The 16,952-nt window shown below is 43.9% G+C and overlaps 1 protein-coding gene across 2 annotated transcripts in view; it reads right to left on the bottom strand.

The window, feature by feature from the left end:
- Window positions 1-4,652: 4,652 nt before the first annotated feature.
- The window catches only part of taok3a (TAO kinase 3a), a 67,689-nt gene continuing 55,389 nt past the window's right edge, over window positions 4,653-16,952 (bottom strand). For both annotated transcript variants that reach the window (XM_030737235.1, XM_030737236.1), the window contains exons 15-21: window positions 12,659-12,895; window positions 11,715-11,843; window positions 10,678-10,881; window positions 9,915-10,154; window positions 9,312-9,524; window positions 8,654-8,836; window positions 4,653-6,011 (exon numbers count right to left, since the gene is read on the bottom strand). In XM_030737235.1, the coding sequence (XP_030593095.1) occupies window positions 5,850-6,011; window positions 8,654-8,836; window positions 9,312-9,524; window positions 9,915-10,154; window positions 10,678-10,881; window positions 11,715-11,843; window positions 12,659-12,895 (1,368 nt within the window). In that variant the 3' untranslated portion in view covers window positions 4,653-5,849. The remainder of the gene's footprint in view (window positions 6,012-8,653; window positions 8,837-9,311; window positions 9,525-9,914; window positions 10,155-10,677; window positions 10,882-11,714; window positions 11,844-12,658; window positions 12,896-16,952) is intronic.

Raw genomic sequence — 16,952 nt, 5'->3', positions numbered from 1 at the left:
GGCTGAGCACAGCACTGCAGTTTCCCCAGCAGCAGGAGATGCGTGCGAGATGGTCTTTGCTTGGTGAGTGAAGAGGCGGAGCTCTCAGATGTCATCGTGCTGACAGGTGAGGAGAGCGAACCGTTAGCTTCACTGGAGGCTGCAGAGGAGTAAGGAGGAGAAAGGGTGCCCTGAAATACAAATACACTTCATTTAAGACTCTTTGTTTTCACCATCAATTCATCATATTTTGCTAAGCACTTAATTTTTTTAATTTGGAAAGAAATATGTAGTTTGTCTTTAAAACTAAACCGAATATTAAAACAGGCAAAAAGACCATATATGCACTGTTAGACTTTTAAAATCTGAAATTATGAGCTCATTTTGAATCTGATAGCAGCAAAATGTTTCAGAAATGTTTGGTCTGTGCACGTTTGCCCACTGTGTTGCATCAGCATTATTTAACCAACACCCGGAGCTCGCGGGAACCAAATGTTTTAGCTGGAAAAGCAAAAATTCTTTACTACTCGTGTTTAGCAGCAAAGTTTTGAGCGTGTCTACGTCCTGGACTGCATTCAGGCCAGTTAGCACCATGATTTCACTTTTTACAGAGTCATGCTAATGTGCTAAGGGTAGGCGGGCCATCTTCTTGCTGAAACGAGCAAGGCCTGTCCTGGAAGAGCAGCACGTGTTGCTCGAAAACCTGTCCAGGCTTCCTGATGCATTCACAGATGTGCGTGCTACACGTCCTGGATGCTGGCTTCGGAACATTTTCTTCTCTGCGTGGTGGAGTTTTAGCTTTCACTCATATGTAATAATGACAAACTGTGCTCACTGGAAATGTAAAATGCTCTTGACCCCACGCAGTGTTATTAAGGACTGACTCTGCCTGTGGTCACTGTTAACTTACATTTAAATAAATGTTCACTCTTAAGAGTGGATGTGTATCCAGCCAGAAACCTTACTGACCTCATGTGTGCTACCAGGTGGGCCGGAGGCATCCACAGGGTCCTGCAGGGTCTGTTCGGAGTATGGGGGGTGGTGGTGGTGGTATGTCTGTGGTTTCAGCTTCTTCGTGATCACTGGCTTCACTGTAACACTCTGAACATCCATGTTTGTGCAAGGAGACACACAAGAAGCAAAAATTCATAACCTGAAACATGCTTTAACATCAGCAAACATGCCCGCGCTCGCCCACAGTGGGTAGCTGGGGGTGAACTGGAGGACTGTGTAAGTGGGGCAAACCCGCATTTTTTCTTATCAGGGCCCCAAGAGCCCACACAGACCCCACAGCAGTTTTGCTCTCGTGGGGCCCCCAAGAGGGAATCGTGTGGGGAACTCTCAGTGGTGCTGGCCATATAAAACCCACACAGGCACTCCATAGGGCAAACTGCTGTGGGTTCTGTGTTGACACACCTACTTGAGGACCATGTAAGAAAAGTGTGCGTTTGCCCTGCCCACACAGTCCCCCACTTACCCACTGTGGGCCCCTCATGAACGTGTATGCTGGCACCTTATTTATAATTAAACACCACACAGGGAAATGTGGCTATCGTGGAGAAGATGCAACCATAGGACATGTTTTATTACACTGTCAGAAATATGAGGCTGAGAGAACGTCAGGAAGTTCAATGGGATCTTATTGATATACTGCAAAAGAACTCACAAAGTGAACAATATCAGGCCATATTTGATTTTCTAACACACTCATTTGTTTGATGGGATTTCATTTTTTTGGTGGGGGGGGGCAGGAAGGGCATCTGGTGTAACAATCTGACAAATGAACTATGTGTTGACTGCAGCAGTGGTCTCCACTCTATACCAACTGGTGGCAGTATTGCACCATGTGGGCTGTGTAGTGTGGGGCCTGTTAGAGCAGCCCACTGTGTACTCGGTACTGGTGTGACTGCAGTGTAAATGGTCATCAGAGTGGATCTTATAGAGCCTATAGAGCTCAAAGAGCTTTACAGAACATGTCTCATTCACCCATTCACACTCTGACGGCATCAGGAGCAACTCTGGTTTCAGTATCTTGGCGTGCAGACTGGAGCACCCAGGGATCGAACCGCTAAGCTTCCAGTTTGTAGATGACCCGCTCTAACTCCTGAGCCACAGCCACCCAGTGTGGGAGGATCCCAGCAGGACAGCTCACACTCACAGCGGGCATACTGTGGGTACACTGTGGGCCAGGAAATCAAACATGTAGATTACGAATGTCTGTAGCAGGACCAGTCGGGCTATCAGAGACACTGTCACTTGGGTACCAAGTGGAGATGTTTGACAGAAAAGCACTAAAGAGCTCTAAAACAATGAAAAAATGATTTTCTTCTGCTTATCCACTTCAGAGCTGCAGGGAGCCCATCCCAGCTGCCATAAGATGAGAGGAAAGATACACCCCGGACAGGTCTCCAGTCTGTGGCAGGGCTTGATGAACTAATTTATTAAAACAGTGACATCTTGGAAACACCAAGTCTTCATTTAACAACAGAGACAGGAACAGAAATGTGTGATTGGAACGGGTGCTCACCGGCTGGAGCGTTCCCTTCTGCTGGCTCATACTGAATCGAGGGGAGACCGAGCTTATTCACCCACCTACAACAAAGAAATCATTCAACGTCATTACAACTGATACAAGCTTAGAATGCATTAAAACGTATCCATTTACAAACAGTGTTGTACTTTTATATGACTTACAAATTCATTTCTCAGCACTTGGTGAATGAATATTGCACCCGTGGATGAATATTGGATATTACACAACATAGGAGTGATAGATATTGTTCAGTATGAATAATATAATATTGCACAGAAATGTGGGTGTTGCACAGTTACAGTGGGTGAGTGTGAGAGTTCAGGGTGGTGATTGCTCTGGTGAAGAAACTGTTCCTGAGTCTGTTTGTTCTGGATTTGATGCTCCTGTAGCTCCTGCCAGAGGGCAGCAGGTCAAACAGGTCATTTTGAGGGTAAATGATGGCCGTAGAGTGAACACTGGACACAGCGGCCGTTGAGAGAGAAAAATTTTAAGATGAAAAATTTGAATTCCCCCACTCTGACAGTTGGAGCTCTCACTCTAGCCGCCAAGATTCCATCCAATAAATATCCATCGGAAACTCTGGAAGGGGTGGAAAAAAAGCATGAAACTTCAACTGGAACTGAAGAAAAACCATAAAAGATATTGAAAAGATAAATACAATTTGATGTCTTGGCATCGTTTCAATGTTTGAATTGTGTTTGAATTGTGTGTGTGTGTGTGTGTGGGTGTGTATGGGGGGGGGGGGGGGGGGGGGGGGGGGGGGGGGGCAAATAAATCAGGTGAAGAGCAGCTAAAAAACACAAAACAAAAAATAGGTGGCAGCCAAGGAGAAAGAATCAGTCAAAACCACTGTTGCCAACTCCTCAGCAAGGAAAGTAGCTATTGGCTGTCCTAGAAGTCGATATATGATGTCATCACCTAATTTGCATAATCCGGTCTTTAAGTCTGACATCATTTCCGGGTCCAAATGCTCCTAAATAAACAGCAATGGCATAACAAATGACTGTTCACTATTAAAGATGATTGTAACATACCTCATCAACTGCATTTCCGCTTCTCTTTCTCACACACACACACAGCTGAGTGTGTGTTTGTTTTTTTTTTGTCTTTCGAGTGGGATCAGTTAAAACAACCAGGGACTATGGCAGGCCGTTTTAACATAAAATCCAATTCACCACACTTACATTCCAGATATCTGAAATTGATTTATGACTAGACATATTAGTAAATTAAGATATCTCTAATTATATTTTGACTAGTCAAAATACCTATTTGAGATATCTCTAATTGTAATTAGGGATGTCAAATGACGAATCCGGTGACGACACTAGAGATATCTTCAGTTACATTTTGACTCGTCAAAATGTAACTGAAGATATCTTGAATTATTATTCTTACTAGTCAGAATGTACTTGCGGATATCTTGAATTGCCATTGTGGATAGTCAAAATGCAGTTTTAGATATCTGAAATGTAATTACGGATAGTCAGACAAACGGATTTTATGTTAAAACGGCCTGCCATACACAGTCACAACCTCTAACTGTTGCAAGCAGCCCGTACAAAAGAGGAAGTCCAGAGTGTGAAAGTACGGAGGACTTCTTTGGAGCAGTTCCGGGTCATGCTCTTAAACTGAAACAGGGCTTTGGTAAAGGATGAGCAGTTTTCACATAAATGTAAGAATTTTTTTCAGTAATTTGTCTTTTGAGACCTAAAGAGTTACATAAACATGACATTTTTGAAGGTGAGCTATATTTACTAACTTATTCACAGAGCACACAGACTGATTACCATGAACTTTTTTCCAGTAACCCGTGTCCATGCAAACCACCCGGTCTTTGTTTTTGCATTCTGGCCTCAGGTCAGCCAGGCTGAGATGCAGATTTCTAATATGAAGCATTGAAACAGCAGAAGGAACACAGAGTACAGCTGTGGTTCCAGCTGTTGAACGCAAATAAAGCTTAAGGTTGAACATTAAAGCTGGAAATATGGTTGGTGTCATTTTAATGCACTTCTCAGGTAAAACACTGAACTTCCAAAAGAGGTAACAAAATTAAATCACATGCTTAAACTGCACTTTTATTTATTTTTTTCTATCAACCCCCCCCATTTCACAGCAAATATGCAGAATTTAATGTGGACATATGAGACAACTTCAGTTTGTGTGATGAGCACTTTATTTACAAATATAATTAAAAGCTCTGACAGATTCATGCTTTCTTTTTAACCTGGGAAAAAAAAATTAAAGTGCATGCAATAATAAAGCGTCATACTGGTCTGGTTTATAAGAAACTACACAGCTCTGGAGTTGTGTAAAGCAAGAGGAGGAGAAAAAAAAAAATCCATCGATAGATATTTGGATCTCAAATACTATCTAAAGAGGGGGAGGGGGGGAAGCGCCTTTAAAAATTATTTTTCTGATTTAAGTGACAGTTAAAATACAATACGAAAATAAGTAAAAGCTCTCCATAGATCCCTCTATACACAAAGTACAAGTCCCCCTGCCCTCCCCATGAAGCCCTTTGTGCCAGCTGGGAGTTCACATCTGTATTATATTTCACATTGACTGCCAGTGCAGAGAAATCAGTACAATACACATGTTGAGTACCATGATTCACCCACCCTCCAGTAATCGCATGAAGGAATCACATATACTACAAGTGTACCTGTATGTACACCGAGTTTTCTGTCAAAGTATCAAATTCTTCAAATTGGTCCTAAAAACGTCTCGATGAATAAATACCAAAAAGAAGCAGCCGAGACGAGCGGCTGCAGAAGGATCCGTTTATCGCTTTGAGAGATTATTTTTTGCACTGCTTGAGACCAAAAAAACCCAAATCTCTGTAAATGCATGGTTCTGGAGCGATTTTTGTGCATCCTACCGCCCTCAATCTTCTCTCCCTGCTTCTCTCAATTTCCACTTTTAGTCACACCAGAAGTGTCATCATTGCACGAGAAACAAGAAACACTGTGACTATGTTATTCTTACAAAAACATGACAACCACAAGAAGTTATCCAGCATATGTTTTTTTTTTTTGTCGTCTTGTGACACCACAGAGGCGAGGAGGGTAGGAAGTATAGGTTGGTTTGCTGGGGAGGGGGGACACTCAAACCGGCCATCGATCCCGTCTGAGCGGCCCAGCAAACACACAGCGCTCATCCCCAAGCTGTTTTTTTTTTTCTTTCATTTTTTTAAACGTGTGTCTGAGGGCGGGCGTCAGCAGCAGTGAACACCTGCACTGTCAGGTCAGGTCAAAGGAGAGGTGAGGTGTTCTGAGGCAGATGGACGCCCGGGGGGGGACTACAAGCAGACGGTGGCGGCAGGAATAGCGGCCCCTCATCTGTAGTCGTCCTTGGGAAAGTCCAAAATGCCCAGGTTGCTGAAGCCGAGACGCACGCTTTCCATGTCGAAGGTGTCGATCTCCCGCTCCTGACGCTCCAGCAAGTGTTTGATGCGGTCGGTTCGCTCCTTCTGAAGGGAAACCAGCTCCTCTTCAATCTGCAGGTGACGTGGGAACAAGAAATGGAGTTTACTCATTTCTAGGATACGTTTGGCTGTTTCTGGTGATTATTAGGTTTGATTTCCCCTCCAGTTTAAATGTTTAAAGCAGCCTCTACGCTGCACTTGAAAACAAATACAGCCATGAAGGTTCAGAGAGGAATATGGGATGGCTACAGCTCAGGAGGTACTAATCAGAAGGGCCGACGGGTCAGCAAGATACTTAACCCCAAACTGGCCCTGATGCATCCATCAGTGTGACAGTCAGGAAGAGCTTAAAGGCATAAAATGAAGTGCTGTATGAATGTGTGTGAATCGAATGTAGCAAAGTTAATGTTCTTCAAACATTAACTTTGCTCCTTGTTTCTGCATCAAAGTTTGAGTCTGATCACAGTTTGACCTGTAAAAGCAGGAAGGAAACGGTTCAGAATAGTTTCCTGTGGCTGTGATGCAGGACCCCTGAGTAACTGATGAAACCAGCTACATTTATGCAAGGATATCAGAAAATTGCGACAACATTAATTTATCATCATCTTCATCAGTGGGAACAGATCTAACAGGTTTTATGTGCCGCCTCCACAGGAGGCTGTGGATCAGGTTCAGTTCTCGGCCAGGATTTGTTAATATCGTCCAGACTTTATGACCCTCACATTATTCTTACTGGTCATTTGCCTGAATTTTCCTTTTCATAAGCCGTGAGTTATTTTTCATGAACTGTTCACTGCTCGGTCACAGGACACAACGTCTGTTCATTTTTTAACCTTTCTGTGTGACAGTGGGCACGAGGTGATCAAATGTCTCAAGTAAGAGCAGCAGGTGCAGAGCTGTTTACACTGTGCATTTTTAATTTCCTCATTAAGTAACATTATATGTGTAACTGTATGCAGACTTTATACAGACAAGGTTTTTGTTTTTTTTTACCTTGAATGTGCAACTCTGTCAGCATGTATTCACCCCAAATCAAACTCAGCACACACACACACACACACACCTGCAGGTGCAGACAAAGCCATGTGTGGTGCAATACGGCAATCTGGCCAACTACTGAGCATGCACAGAAAACTCCAGACTCTGACCATGAACCGAACCGGAGGACAATAGTGCTTCTAAAACCATGACATCATCCCAGTCTCAGTGTGCAGATCTGGATACTACCAGGAGATGGCAACAGACCACCACAGCTCACACTGGCTACGCTGGACGGCAGGTGGCATTTCGAAGGTCCCTGCCTTTGTTGTCGGAGTGCTGTCTACTAGACTGTAGCGATGACGCAGGCCACTTTGGAAGGAGGCGTTCTCAGCTCTCATCTTATTACACCTCACTGCTATACCAAACAGGCTGCATAAAAAGTCGTGGTGAAGATAGATGTGCATTAGGAGTGACTTGCAGCACATTACGGGACAAAGACGGATTAAACTATCAAATGTTGGTAAAATTATCACAAAAGATGACAAAGCCCAACAACAGCTGCTCATATCACAGCTGAGCACAGAGCAGCGAATTCAGCCACTTCAGACTGAACAGATACAGCAGCGAACCAGCTTTAATAATAAGCTGCACCACATTAACTGGTAGCTGTTAAAAATATGGAGGATGATGCTGTAATAAGAGCTCAATACTGTTGTCTGGAGATTTCACCGTCATTACAAGTGTGTGTGGGAAAGAAATGGTTGTCTGTGCCCTGCAGGAAGCGACCTGTCATCGCCACCTATGGTGAGGGAAATCTGTGCGTCTGTGTGACCCTGTGCACGTCTGTCTGGGTCACCTTTAATGCCCACACTGCTCGCTGATGTGGATGCAAATGAATACCCGGATCTGTTCCTTTAAGCTTAAGGTGAAATAGTTGCTTTTCAACAGATTAGCACCTCCACATGGAGCTTTAAAAGATCTCCTTCCTTCATGTATGAATAGAAGAAGTGATATCTGAGGATGATGCTGGAAGAAGGTGATACAAACTTTAAAACAGTGCAGCATCAGTTACTGAGATGCACAGTGTTTCCTTTTTCTTTTTTAATTTTTCTGGATATTTTGTTCCTTCTAATTAAAGAAGGCATGTTGTGTTGTATGTCAGGTTAGACTGTATATAAAAGATGGTCTGTAAAGCTGAAGCTGATCTGTTTTTATTGCTTTCTCATTTTTGAAACCAGATGTGATGAGAGAGGAAAACTGCCTATAGGGTAATAACCTGTCAATCATAAAGTAAGCTCAACCTAAAACATATCCTGCTCTGGTGTCCTTTTTGACACCAACTGGGATCATAATTAGAAAAACAAACCTTGTGTTGTATTAACTGAGACTTGAAACTAGCAGTTGAGACAGTAAGAGGCTGGCTTCAAGTTTCAGCCCTGGAATCGTTTATGTGCAGTCTCAGGTTAAAGTTAGTGATCTTTTTATAGGATGTTTATGGGGTCTTAGGGGACAAATAGAGACAAGAGCAAAGACTTCACAACTTAAAGGTGTTCAGTGTGGTGCCAAGCATCTGAACTACGGTGGCCTTTAACTGACACAAACAGATAAAACTGTAGATTATATCAAAGGCAGCATTATTCTGTTTAAGCTGACCAAACTGACCAACTATGAATGCAAACATCCTGAACAGAGGCTGAAAAAATCTAATGTGTAGCTCATTTAAAATAAAGCACCTTTTGTTCCAGGTGTGCTCGGCGCAGCGACACTTTCTGCTCCAGCTTCTGCTGCTCGCGCTCGTGCTGCGCCTCGGTCTGCATCTTGATCTTGCTCTGGTAGGCATTGAGCAGCTCCATCTCCTGCTGCAGCTGCTGCCTCAGGGCCTGGCATTCCGCTTCCTGGGCCTCATCCAGACGCAGCTGACACAGCCGACCACGGACAGCAACAAGGGAGAGGGAGGCACAAAGACAGACAGAGAAGTGAAGATGGGGGCGGGGTTACACGGACAAGGGACACACATGGAGAGAGACAGAGAGAGAGATGGAGGGTAAAGAAGAAACCGAGATGGAATGGAGGAGGAGAGGTGGTGACGAAAGGATGGGAGAAAGTAGAAGGGCAACAGGGACAGACAGGGCACAGGAAGCCAAGGGAAAGGGGCGGGAGAAGGGAAGGTTGGAGTAAGAAGAGAAGCGAGATAGTGGGGGAGTAAATGAAGAGAAAAGAGGAGACGAACAGGGAGGAGGAAAAATACAAGAACATAAGCAACAGGTGCAGAGAAAGGCTTCATATCCTCCTCCGTAAACTCAATTCTTCAAACTCGACCTCCTGCATTTTAGCAACAATAACTTTTTGTCCAGAAAATATGATGACATAAATTAACTTCTGTCTGCTCACCGCCTGAGAGGCCATCATCTCGTTGATACTCTGCTCATACTGCTCGGCCAGAATGGCCAGCTTGCGTGTCTGCTCATCCTTCAGGGCCTTGAGCACCGTCTTGTGCTCGGCCTTGGGCGTAACTTCCATCTGGTGGTGGCGGAGGGCCTTGTACTGTTTGGTCTGCACCTTACACGTGTCCTGAAACTGTTTCTTGATCTGCAGCTCCAAAACCTGCAGGACGGGACAGAGAAGCAGTGAGAGTGAAAAAGGGAACACTCTGGAAAGGTTAGAGGTCTAATACAGTCACAATCAAAGGGCACAGCTCCAGGCTTTGTTACCCCAACGGCAAATTAAAATGAAATTCATAGGTGACATATTCTTACGCCATGTTCACAAATTAATTTGTTACATTCATGTTGCATCACAGTTTTATCAAAATCTAGTGGTTGCTCATCACTTGCACCATCATAGAACTGGTTCCCAGTTGTATTTCAAAGGCGAGTGACTTTTTTTTTCCTTTTATAGCTGACAGGGAAAAAAGGATTTAAAAAAATTCAAGCACCTATACATCAATCCATCAAACGACATATTTAAAATATTAGATCGATGGTGCTGACTCACTTTGAGGTTCTTGGGCTGCTGCCGGAGCTCCAGCACGTGCTTGCGGTGGAGTTCACGCTCACGTCTGTTGTTGTACTCAATCTGGTTCTCCAGCTCCGTCTGGTGCTGCAGGCGGATGAGGTCCATACGCAGCTTCTGCAGGGTTCTCAGCTGCCTCTGCTCCAGTTCCTGCGTGGACTCATCATGGCGGATCAGCATGGCGTGCTCCATCTCCTTCTGGGTCTTCTTCTTGTTCAGCTCCTGCGGTGGACCGTGAGGAGACACGGAGGAAAGGAAGGATCAATCACACCGAGTACTGCTGATTAGCATTGCTGGTTCACCTTGTTCTCAACGTGACATTCACATTTTCACATGCAGAAATCAATTCTGCTGTTTTGTTTCAGGCATTGACTGCAAGTAGTAACAGCTGAGGGAAATAAAATCTATAAACATTACATATTTAATTTTTCCCACTTGTTTCCAGTGGAAACACTTTGTGATTTTGGAGCATTTTCCCACGGAAAGCTTTTGGATTTCCTTAAACTTAACCGAGATTTATACAAGAGCTTTTCAGATTATGGCATTGTTTGCTTGTTTCACTGAAGATTAATCTTCTTACAGTTAATATAAAACACGTGACATATCTGAAGAACACACTACTGTTTGCCGTGACGGTATTTTGTGGGGCTTTCTTCCACCAACATCACAAACAATAAACACGGGTTTATAATTCAAACTGGGCATTTTTGATTTACAGCTTGCACGTGTTTTCTGTAATGTGCACCTCTCTGATCTGTTCCTGCTCCAAATCGTGCCTCTTGATCATGATTTTGCGCTTGAAGGCACGGCAGTTCCTTTCATAGAAAACTCTCTGCTGGGTCAGCAGATGGGCCTCCTCCTCGGCCTGGGAATGCTGCATGTTCTCCTTGTGCTTGGACAGACGCTCCTGCTTTTCCTTCTTGGGTGTGCTGTGGTCCTCATTCATCTCCTGATAAGGGAAGGAAATTCCAAGTAAAGAGGGGAATGGAGAAAGGAGATTGCGGTGACATGCACAGGCAGAGGGATGGAGCTATTACTAGTAAAATGAATGTGTGGTAAATTTGGGAGCCTCCACTGTGGGCAGCGGGTGGTGAATCGATATTCGTGGATATGTGAAAAGCAAATGAAGTCTAAACAAAGTGTTTCTAAGATGTTTGCTTTGGAAAAAAATAATATTTTCATTCAAATCAACATTATCAAATGTTTTGAGTGTGAGAATTCGGTAAACTCAGTGTGACCTTTTGTTTGGAACTTTTAAAGCCAGGAAAAAGAAATTCTCTCTCTTTTCAGTAAAAGTCTCTTTCTCTTTCATGGCTAATCTACAACTTGCACTAATGCACTTAACACACGAGCCTGATCCCGTCTCTCTGTGGTGTCTAATTCCGTTATAGCTCTCAGTCGGTGGGAAATATCTCCCTCTACCAGCGATGCTTTCTTTTAACCGTGCTGACCTAATTTTGGTCACTTATCATGTAACTGAAAACAGAGTGCATCACACTGCCAGCCCACAGGAGTGTTCTCTGGACTCTGTTTCAAGGTTGTGGAGGCTCACAAGTGCTCCAGTGTGCGTATGGATTTCTGGCTTTTCTTGTATGTGTGAACATACATGTGTAGGTACACAGTCAGTAGGCCGAGTGACTCAACACAAGTTCCGAGAGACCACGCTGAAGTAAGCGGATGTGCATGTTTGTGTGTGGGAGCCCGGCCGTGTGTCACCCATGAGAGAGGCGTGCAACGGAGCCTGCCCGAGGAGGGAAGAGGAAGCCAGCAAACCCAGCATACCTCCTTAATCTTCTCCTTGCAGAGTTTGTACTGCTTTTTTTGATTATCCAGAAATGTGGTCAGCTCCTTCTTCTGCTGGGCCACGATCTGCTGCTGGAACTTCTTCTCATCTGCCAGCGCCGTCTTCATCTGGAGGACACAGAAACGCAAGAAAAACAGGGACAAGAGCATGTGAAGATCCTCCAACACAGCACCAAACTGTGGACAAACCTATACAATAACACTAAAGTATATCAAAATAACCGGGGATCCCTTTATAGGCAAACCAAAACTCTGACCTCATCATCTCCTGAACGAGATTTTTAATTTTTTCTTTGTTTAGTGGTATTATAAATACAATTCTTTGGGTTTCAGACCACATGTCTGACCAAAGAAGACATGAAGATATTAAGCTGGCTCCTCTGAAACTCTAAAAAACATCCTGTTTAATTAGAATATCACCAGTTAAAGATTCTGGTCTGTGCTTCAATTAAGAGGCACTGCAATTGTTTTATAGCATTTATGTAAATATCTAGTAACCTGTTTGTTTATGTGAGCCACGTCACCCATTCATGACACTGTTTATGATGCACAAGCATGTCTACATCAGCAGATATACTATCTCCCTGACTGCTGCAGCGTGCTAATCACAGAGATATACGGCGTGTTTTTCAGAGCATGACGCTCTGTGACCCAGTTCTGCCCTTGTGTTTCATCACATATATCATTGGGTGGCAGCAGTGGGTAAAGTTCTAACAAGAAGTTCCTTATCAGTCAGTGCAGTTTGGAGTGTGACCGTTTAAAACCTTCTGACAAGCTTTTCTCCAGCAGCGTTTTTCCAAAGCAGACCATGTCCCCCAGCCAGCTGTTGCACATGTAGGTCTGTGTGACCATCTGTGAAATAACTTAAGAGTTACAGCACGCATGCATCCACTAATGTCCTATAACCCCATCACGAGTCCCACCTCTTTCTCAGTGTGCACGGCGTGCCGTTTTGCCAGTTTTTCCAGTTCGATGTAGGCGTTGTTGGCCTGCGTCTCCACCTCTTTCTGCAGTTTGAGCCGGTGCTCATCCATCTCAGCCTTTAGCTTGTTCTCCAGGGCGATCAGCTGCTTCTGGTGCTGCCGCCGCATGCGCTTGTAGCCGGACATCTGTTCCCGCAGCTCACTTTCCTGCTCATGCTCGTGAATCTGTTTGGTCACCTGTGGCGAGAGAAAAGTTAGAAGTAAAAGAATTTTTTTTTAAAAAGTATGAGGTGCACCCAAACAATAATGCCTAATTGATTAATGAACTGCAAACAAAAGTATTCAGTGTTGTAAAACATAACGGCTAAACTGCAGGAACAGGAAAGAATCTTCAACATGTGACATGAAAATAACAACATTAAGAAGTAAATCATCTTAAATCCACTTCAGCTGAACAAAAGCTCTTTCATCTGCCAATCTCAGACTTGCAGTCACTGCAGAGAAGAGCCGACCTCACAGTCCCTCAAATGTATTTAAGTCAGAGCGTGGGGAAAAAACAAAGAACATGCTACATTAATAAATTTAACCTAAGACAAGGACGACACTGGCATTTCTTAATACTTTCACTGTTTTTACCCCAAACCTGGACCTGACACACCGACCTGAGGACAGAAGGGGTTCTCCACATCGAGGTAGCGCTCTCTCCGCATCTTCTCATAACTTCCACCTGAACTCCTCAGGCCAAACATGATGGCAACTTTAGCCAAGTGCACCAGCATCCAGGAACCTTGTGCAGCATCCTATGTCTGACAGAACCCTGCCTGAGCTCTGATGCCACCCTGAATGCCCCCCCCCCCCTTACTGGACGCTGAGCCCCCTCCCTCTCCTTGGTTCGTGCCCTAGGCACGCAGCGGCCAAGGCAGACGTGTGAACTGTGAATGAGGCAGTTTGACTCCACAGGCCAACAAGAGCACAGAGCAGCTCTTTAGTCAGGCTAACGTTAAGCGGCGGACAGCAGGTGGGTCACATGAATACCTCATTGAGAAAGACTGAGAGAAGTTGGAGGGGGGGGGTAGAGAGGAGCAGGCCGAGAGATGAGGGGCGGGAGGGTGATTGCAAAGGAGAAACAGCAGATGGAGAGTGGCTGGGAGAGAGTTAAATAGAAAAAAAAATAGAAATAATGAGCATTAAAATAAGAGCTTCTAGAGGGGGGAAAAAAAAGGGGTGGGGGATACAGGGTGCAAATATGTGAGATTGAGCTCCCATTCTCCTTAATCCACTCTGAATCAATACCCCTACTGTAATCCTAGTCACTTGCTTCGCGGCCACCACGCATACAGCCACAAAGGGCCAAGTCACGTCATGTGACGGCCTCTTTCACACAAGGCTTTGGGACTGGAAAGCAGATCATATTCAGGCAGAGGAGGAGGAGGGAGGGCATGCAGGCTAAAGGTGAACGTCCCAGTGAGTGGGAATTAAACCGCCAAGCTTTATTTTTGCTTATTTTGCAGTTCAAGATGGTCCGTCTTCAAGGACTTTAATCTGTGTGAAAATACTTGAACAGAAAAAAATAACGCTGCTGGTGACTGATGCATTTTTGTTTGCATTAAATTAACTGCAACAGTCAATGTGGACAATTTGATGTGTGTGTTCGCAAAGCATTTAGTGACAGTGGCAGAGGAATACTCAAATACTCCATCACATTCTTCCTTATTGCTTCATTACATTAAGAAAAATACATTTCAAGCCTGGAAGGTACCACACAGAACAAAGCATGGCCATACTTTGATTTTTGCTGCAGATATATAGTAACATGTGGCAAAGACATCTGGTCTACAGGAGGAAGCAAAAGGCCTCTGCAGACCTTTGTTTCGTGTCCTGTTTTCCCGTAGATGTACAAATGTGAGATCTTCCTCTCGTGTCTCTTTATGTCAAAAACAGGACTCAAACACAAAAGAGGTGCATGTAGTTTCACACTGACCTGTGAAAAAAGTATAATATATTTATTTTAACGGCATAACATAAAAGTAAGCCAGTAAAACTTTAATTCTGCAGGTTATACACTTTAACCGACAGATGGGGGCGGAGCATAGTTTGATGTACCTCATATTTAACCTGCGACCACAGTTCATGCTGTCAGGTTACAACCTGCAACCAGCAGCTAAAGACTAGAAGTGAAATATTTAACAACAACGTCGTGTCTCACACTTCAGGCAGTGGCTCCATCTAACCTATAATAACCCCTGCCCTCCCTCTCACTCGCTGTCTCACATTCGTTCTCCTTCTCACTTTGCATCCATCCCTTTCCACAATTTTCCTCCCCCCTCATCCTTTTTGCTTTTCCACACATCTCCCTGGATAATTTTACATCCTGCTCTCCTTCTTTTTCTCTTCATGCCTTTTCACAAATTTCCCCTCTGTGGGACAATAAAGCCTGTTCCTTGTTCTTCTTCCACAACGCCTTTCATCGCTTCACTTTTACTCCTTCATTCTCTCATTTCCCCACTGCTATATTAGTTCAGACTCTACACTTCATTTCACCAGTAAATGTGATATTCTTTGTTTCCCTCCGACTTCTTTGTCAGTTAAGATTCGATCAGCACTGCTCTTGTGTCTCACCTTTATCTGTCCTCATGTCCCTGATATCTGCCGTCAGCGTCTTTCAGTTTATTAACTCTTTGATCTCTTGCTTTGTCCATCAAATCACTGTGATTTCTCTTTTTGACACAACAATATTACATGCTGTTTGTTTTATTTTTCCCGATTAAATCATTATTATTTCTGCATTCCTACTTGTTAACGTTTTCTCACTTGTGCTGCTCTCCATCTTCCTCTCCCCTCTCTGGCTATCAGTCACCCCTCACCATCTGGACCCCCCCCACACTTTCCTACCCCTCTCTCTTTGTCTACCTGCTGATTCCAGTCTCAGTAAGTCGAGGCCAATCTGAGGACGTCGGTGCTCGGAAGGAAAAAAAAAAGAAAAGATGATGTCATCTCTGCCAGTGCCAGCGGGCAGGACCGGCGCTGTTACACTACAGAGATGCTGCGGTTTACACGATGCTGCCCTTTTTGCAATTACACAAGGTGTAACCTAAGTATCCAAAACTTTAATCCAAGGCAGTCTACACCGAACCAAAAATGTTTCTGCTCAGTCGTGTTTCCTTAAAGGATAAATGAGAGGAAAAAGAGTTATGGAAAAGAAGCAAGACTTTATCTTTGATGTTATGTTTATGAGAAAAGGATTCAATTTCCCATCTTTTGAAGATGAGAACAAATAACTACAAACTTAATTTTCCTGCAGTCCTTTTTTTATGTCAGTCGAAGAACACGTGACGGTGTCTACATCTACATCTGTGCCATTAAACTGTTTACATTACATGTCATAAAGTGATTTTAAGAGATAAGTCATAATCAGTGTTCGGTGTAAGGGGCATTGTTATATTTCCTTGTAACACAGTAACGGAAGCATTACTGCTCCTAAAATCAGAAATCTCATTAATAAATCAAAATGTTACTTGCATTACAGACGTTCCTCAATTTTCTACATAATAAGTGTATTAAAACAGGTTGACCTCAGTCTGTGTGAGAGAGAGGACAGAAATGGCACAGCGGGTGGAGGCACACACATTATGTCAGATTTGTTGTGTGAAAGTACAAAGATGTGACGGTAAAATGTGAACTGTGCGCAAACCAGAGACAAATTTCCACTGCTGTTAAGATCACATTAAACCTTTCCAAGCAGCTTCAGAGGAAACATCAGATACCTTTTGATTTTCAAAAGGCAACAAAAGCAGAGCTAAACAATTGACGGTGCATTTTCCTCCACACGTTACTGACACACTGCGCTCCACGCTCAGCAGGAGCGAGAGACTGCATCAGTTCAGTTACTCAGAGTTTTCAAACTCAGTTCTCAGCTGGACTCTTACATATTTCACATCATTAACACTTGTTGCTACATTTGTTACAACAGGGGCCATAAACATATAACATGGAGAAAAAACAAACAAAAAACCCCCAAAACTAAAAAAATGCCGTCTTCAGTCCTTTATCTACAATACAGAGGACGGTCAACAGGAAACACACACAGCAGCAGACCATCACCGGTTCATGCTCCCTTCAAGGACAGTATGAGGACACACAGCTGCTCTCACACACACTCTCTCTCTCACACACACACACACACTTCTCATATTCTCTTATGTGACAGATTTCTGGTTTAAGACCTGACAGCAGTGGGGAATTCACAATTAAAACCAGTGGGTCACGGATGGGTAAACACACACACACACACACA

This window comes from Archocentrus centrarchus, chromosome 9, assembly GCF_007364275.1.
Source record: "Archocentrus centrarchus isolate MPI-CPG fArcCen1 chromosome 9, fArcCen1, whole genome shotgun sequence".
In the NCBI taxonomy this organism is placed as follows: domain Eukaryota; kingdom Metazoa; phylum Chordata; class Actinopteri; order Cichliformes; family Cichlidae; genus Archocentrus; species Archocentrus centrarchus.
The sequence above is the reverse complement of the archived record's forward strand: the minus strand, read 5'-3'. Positions and strand labels throughout refer to the sequence as shown.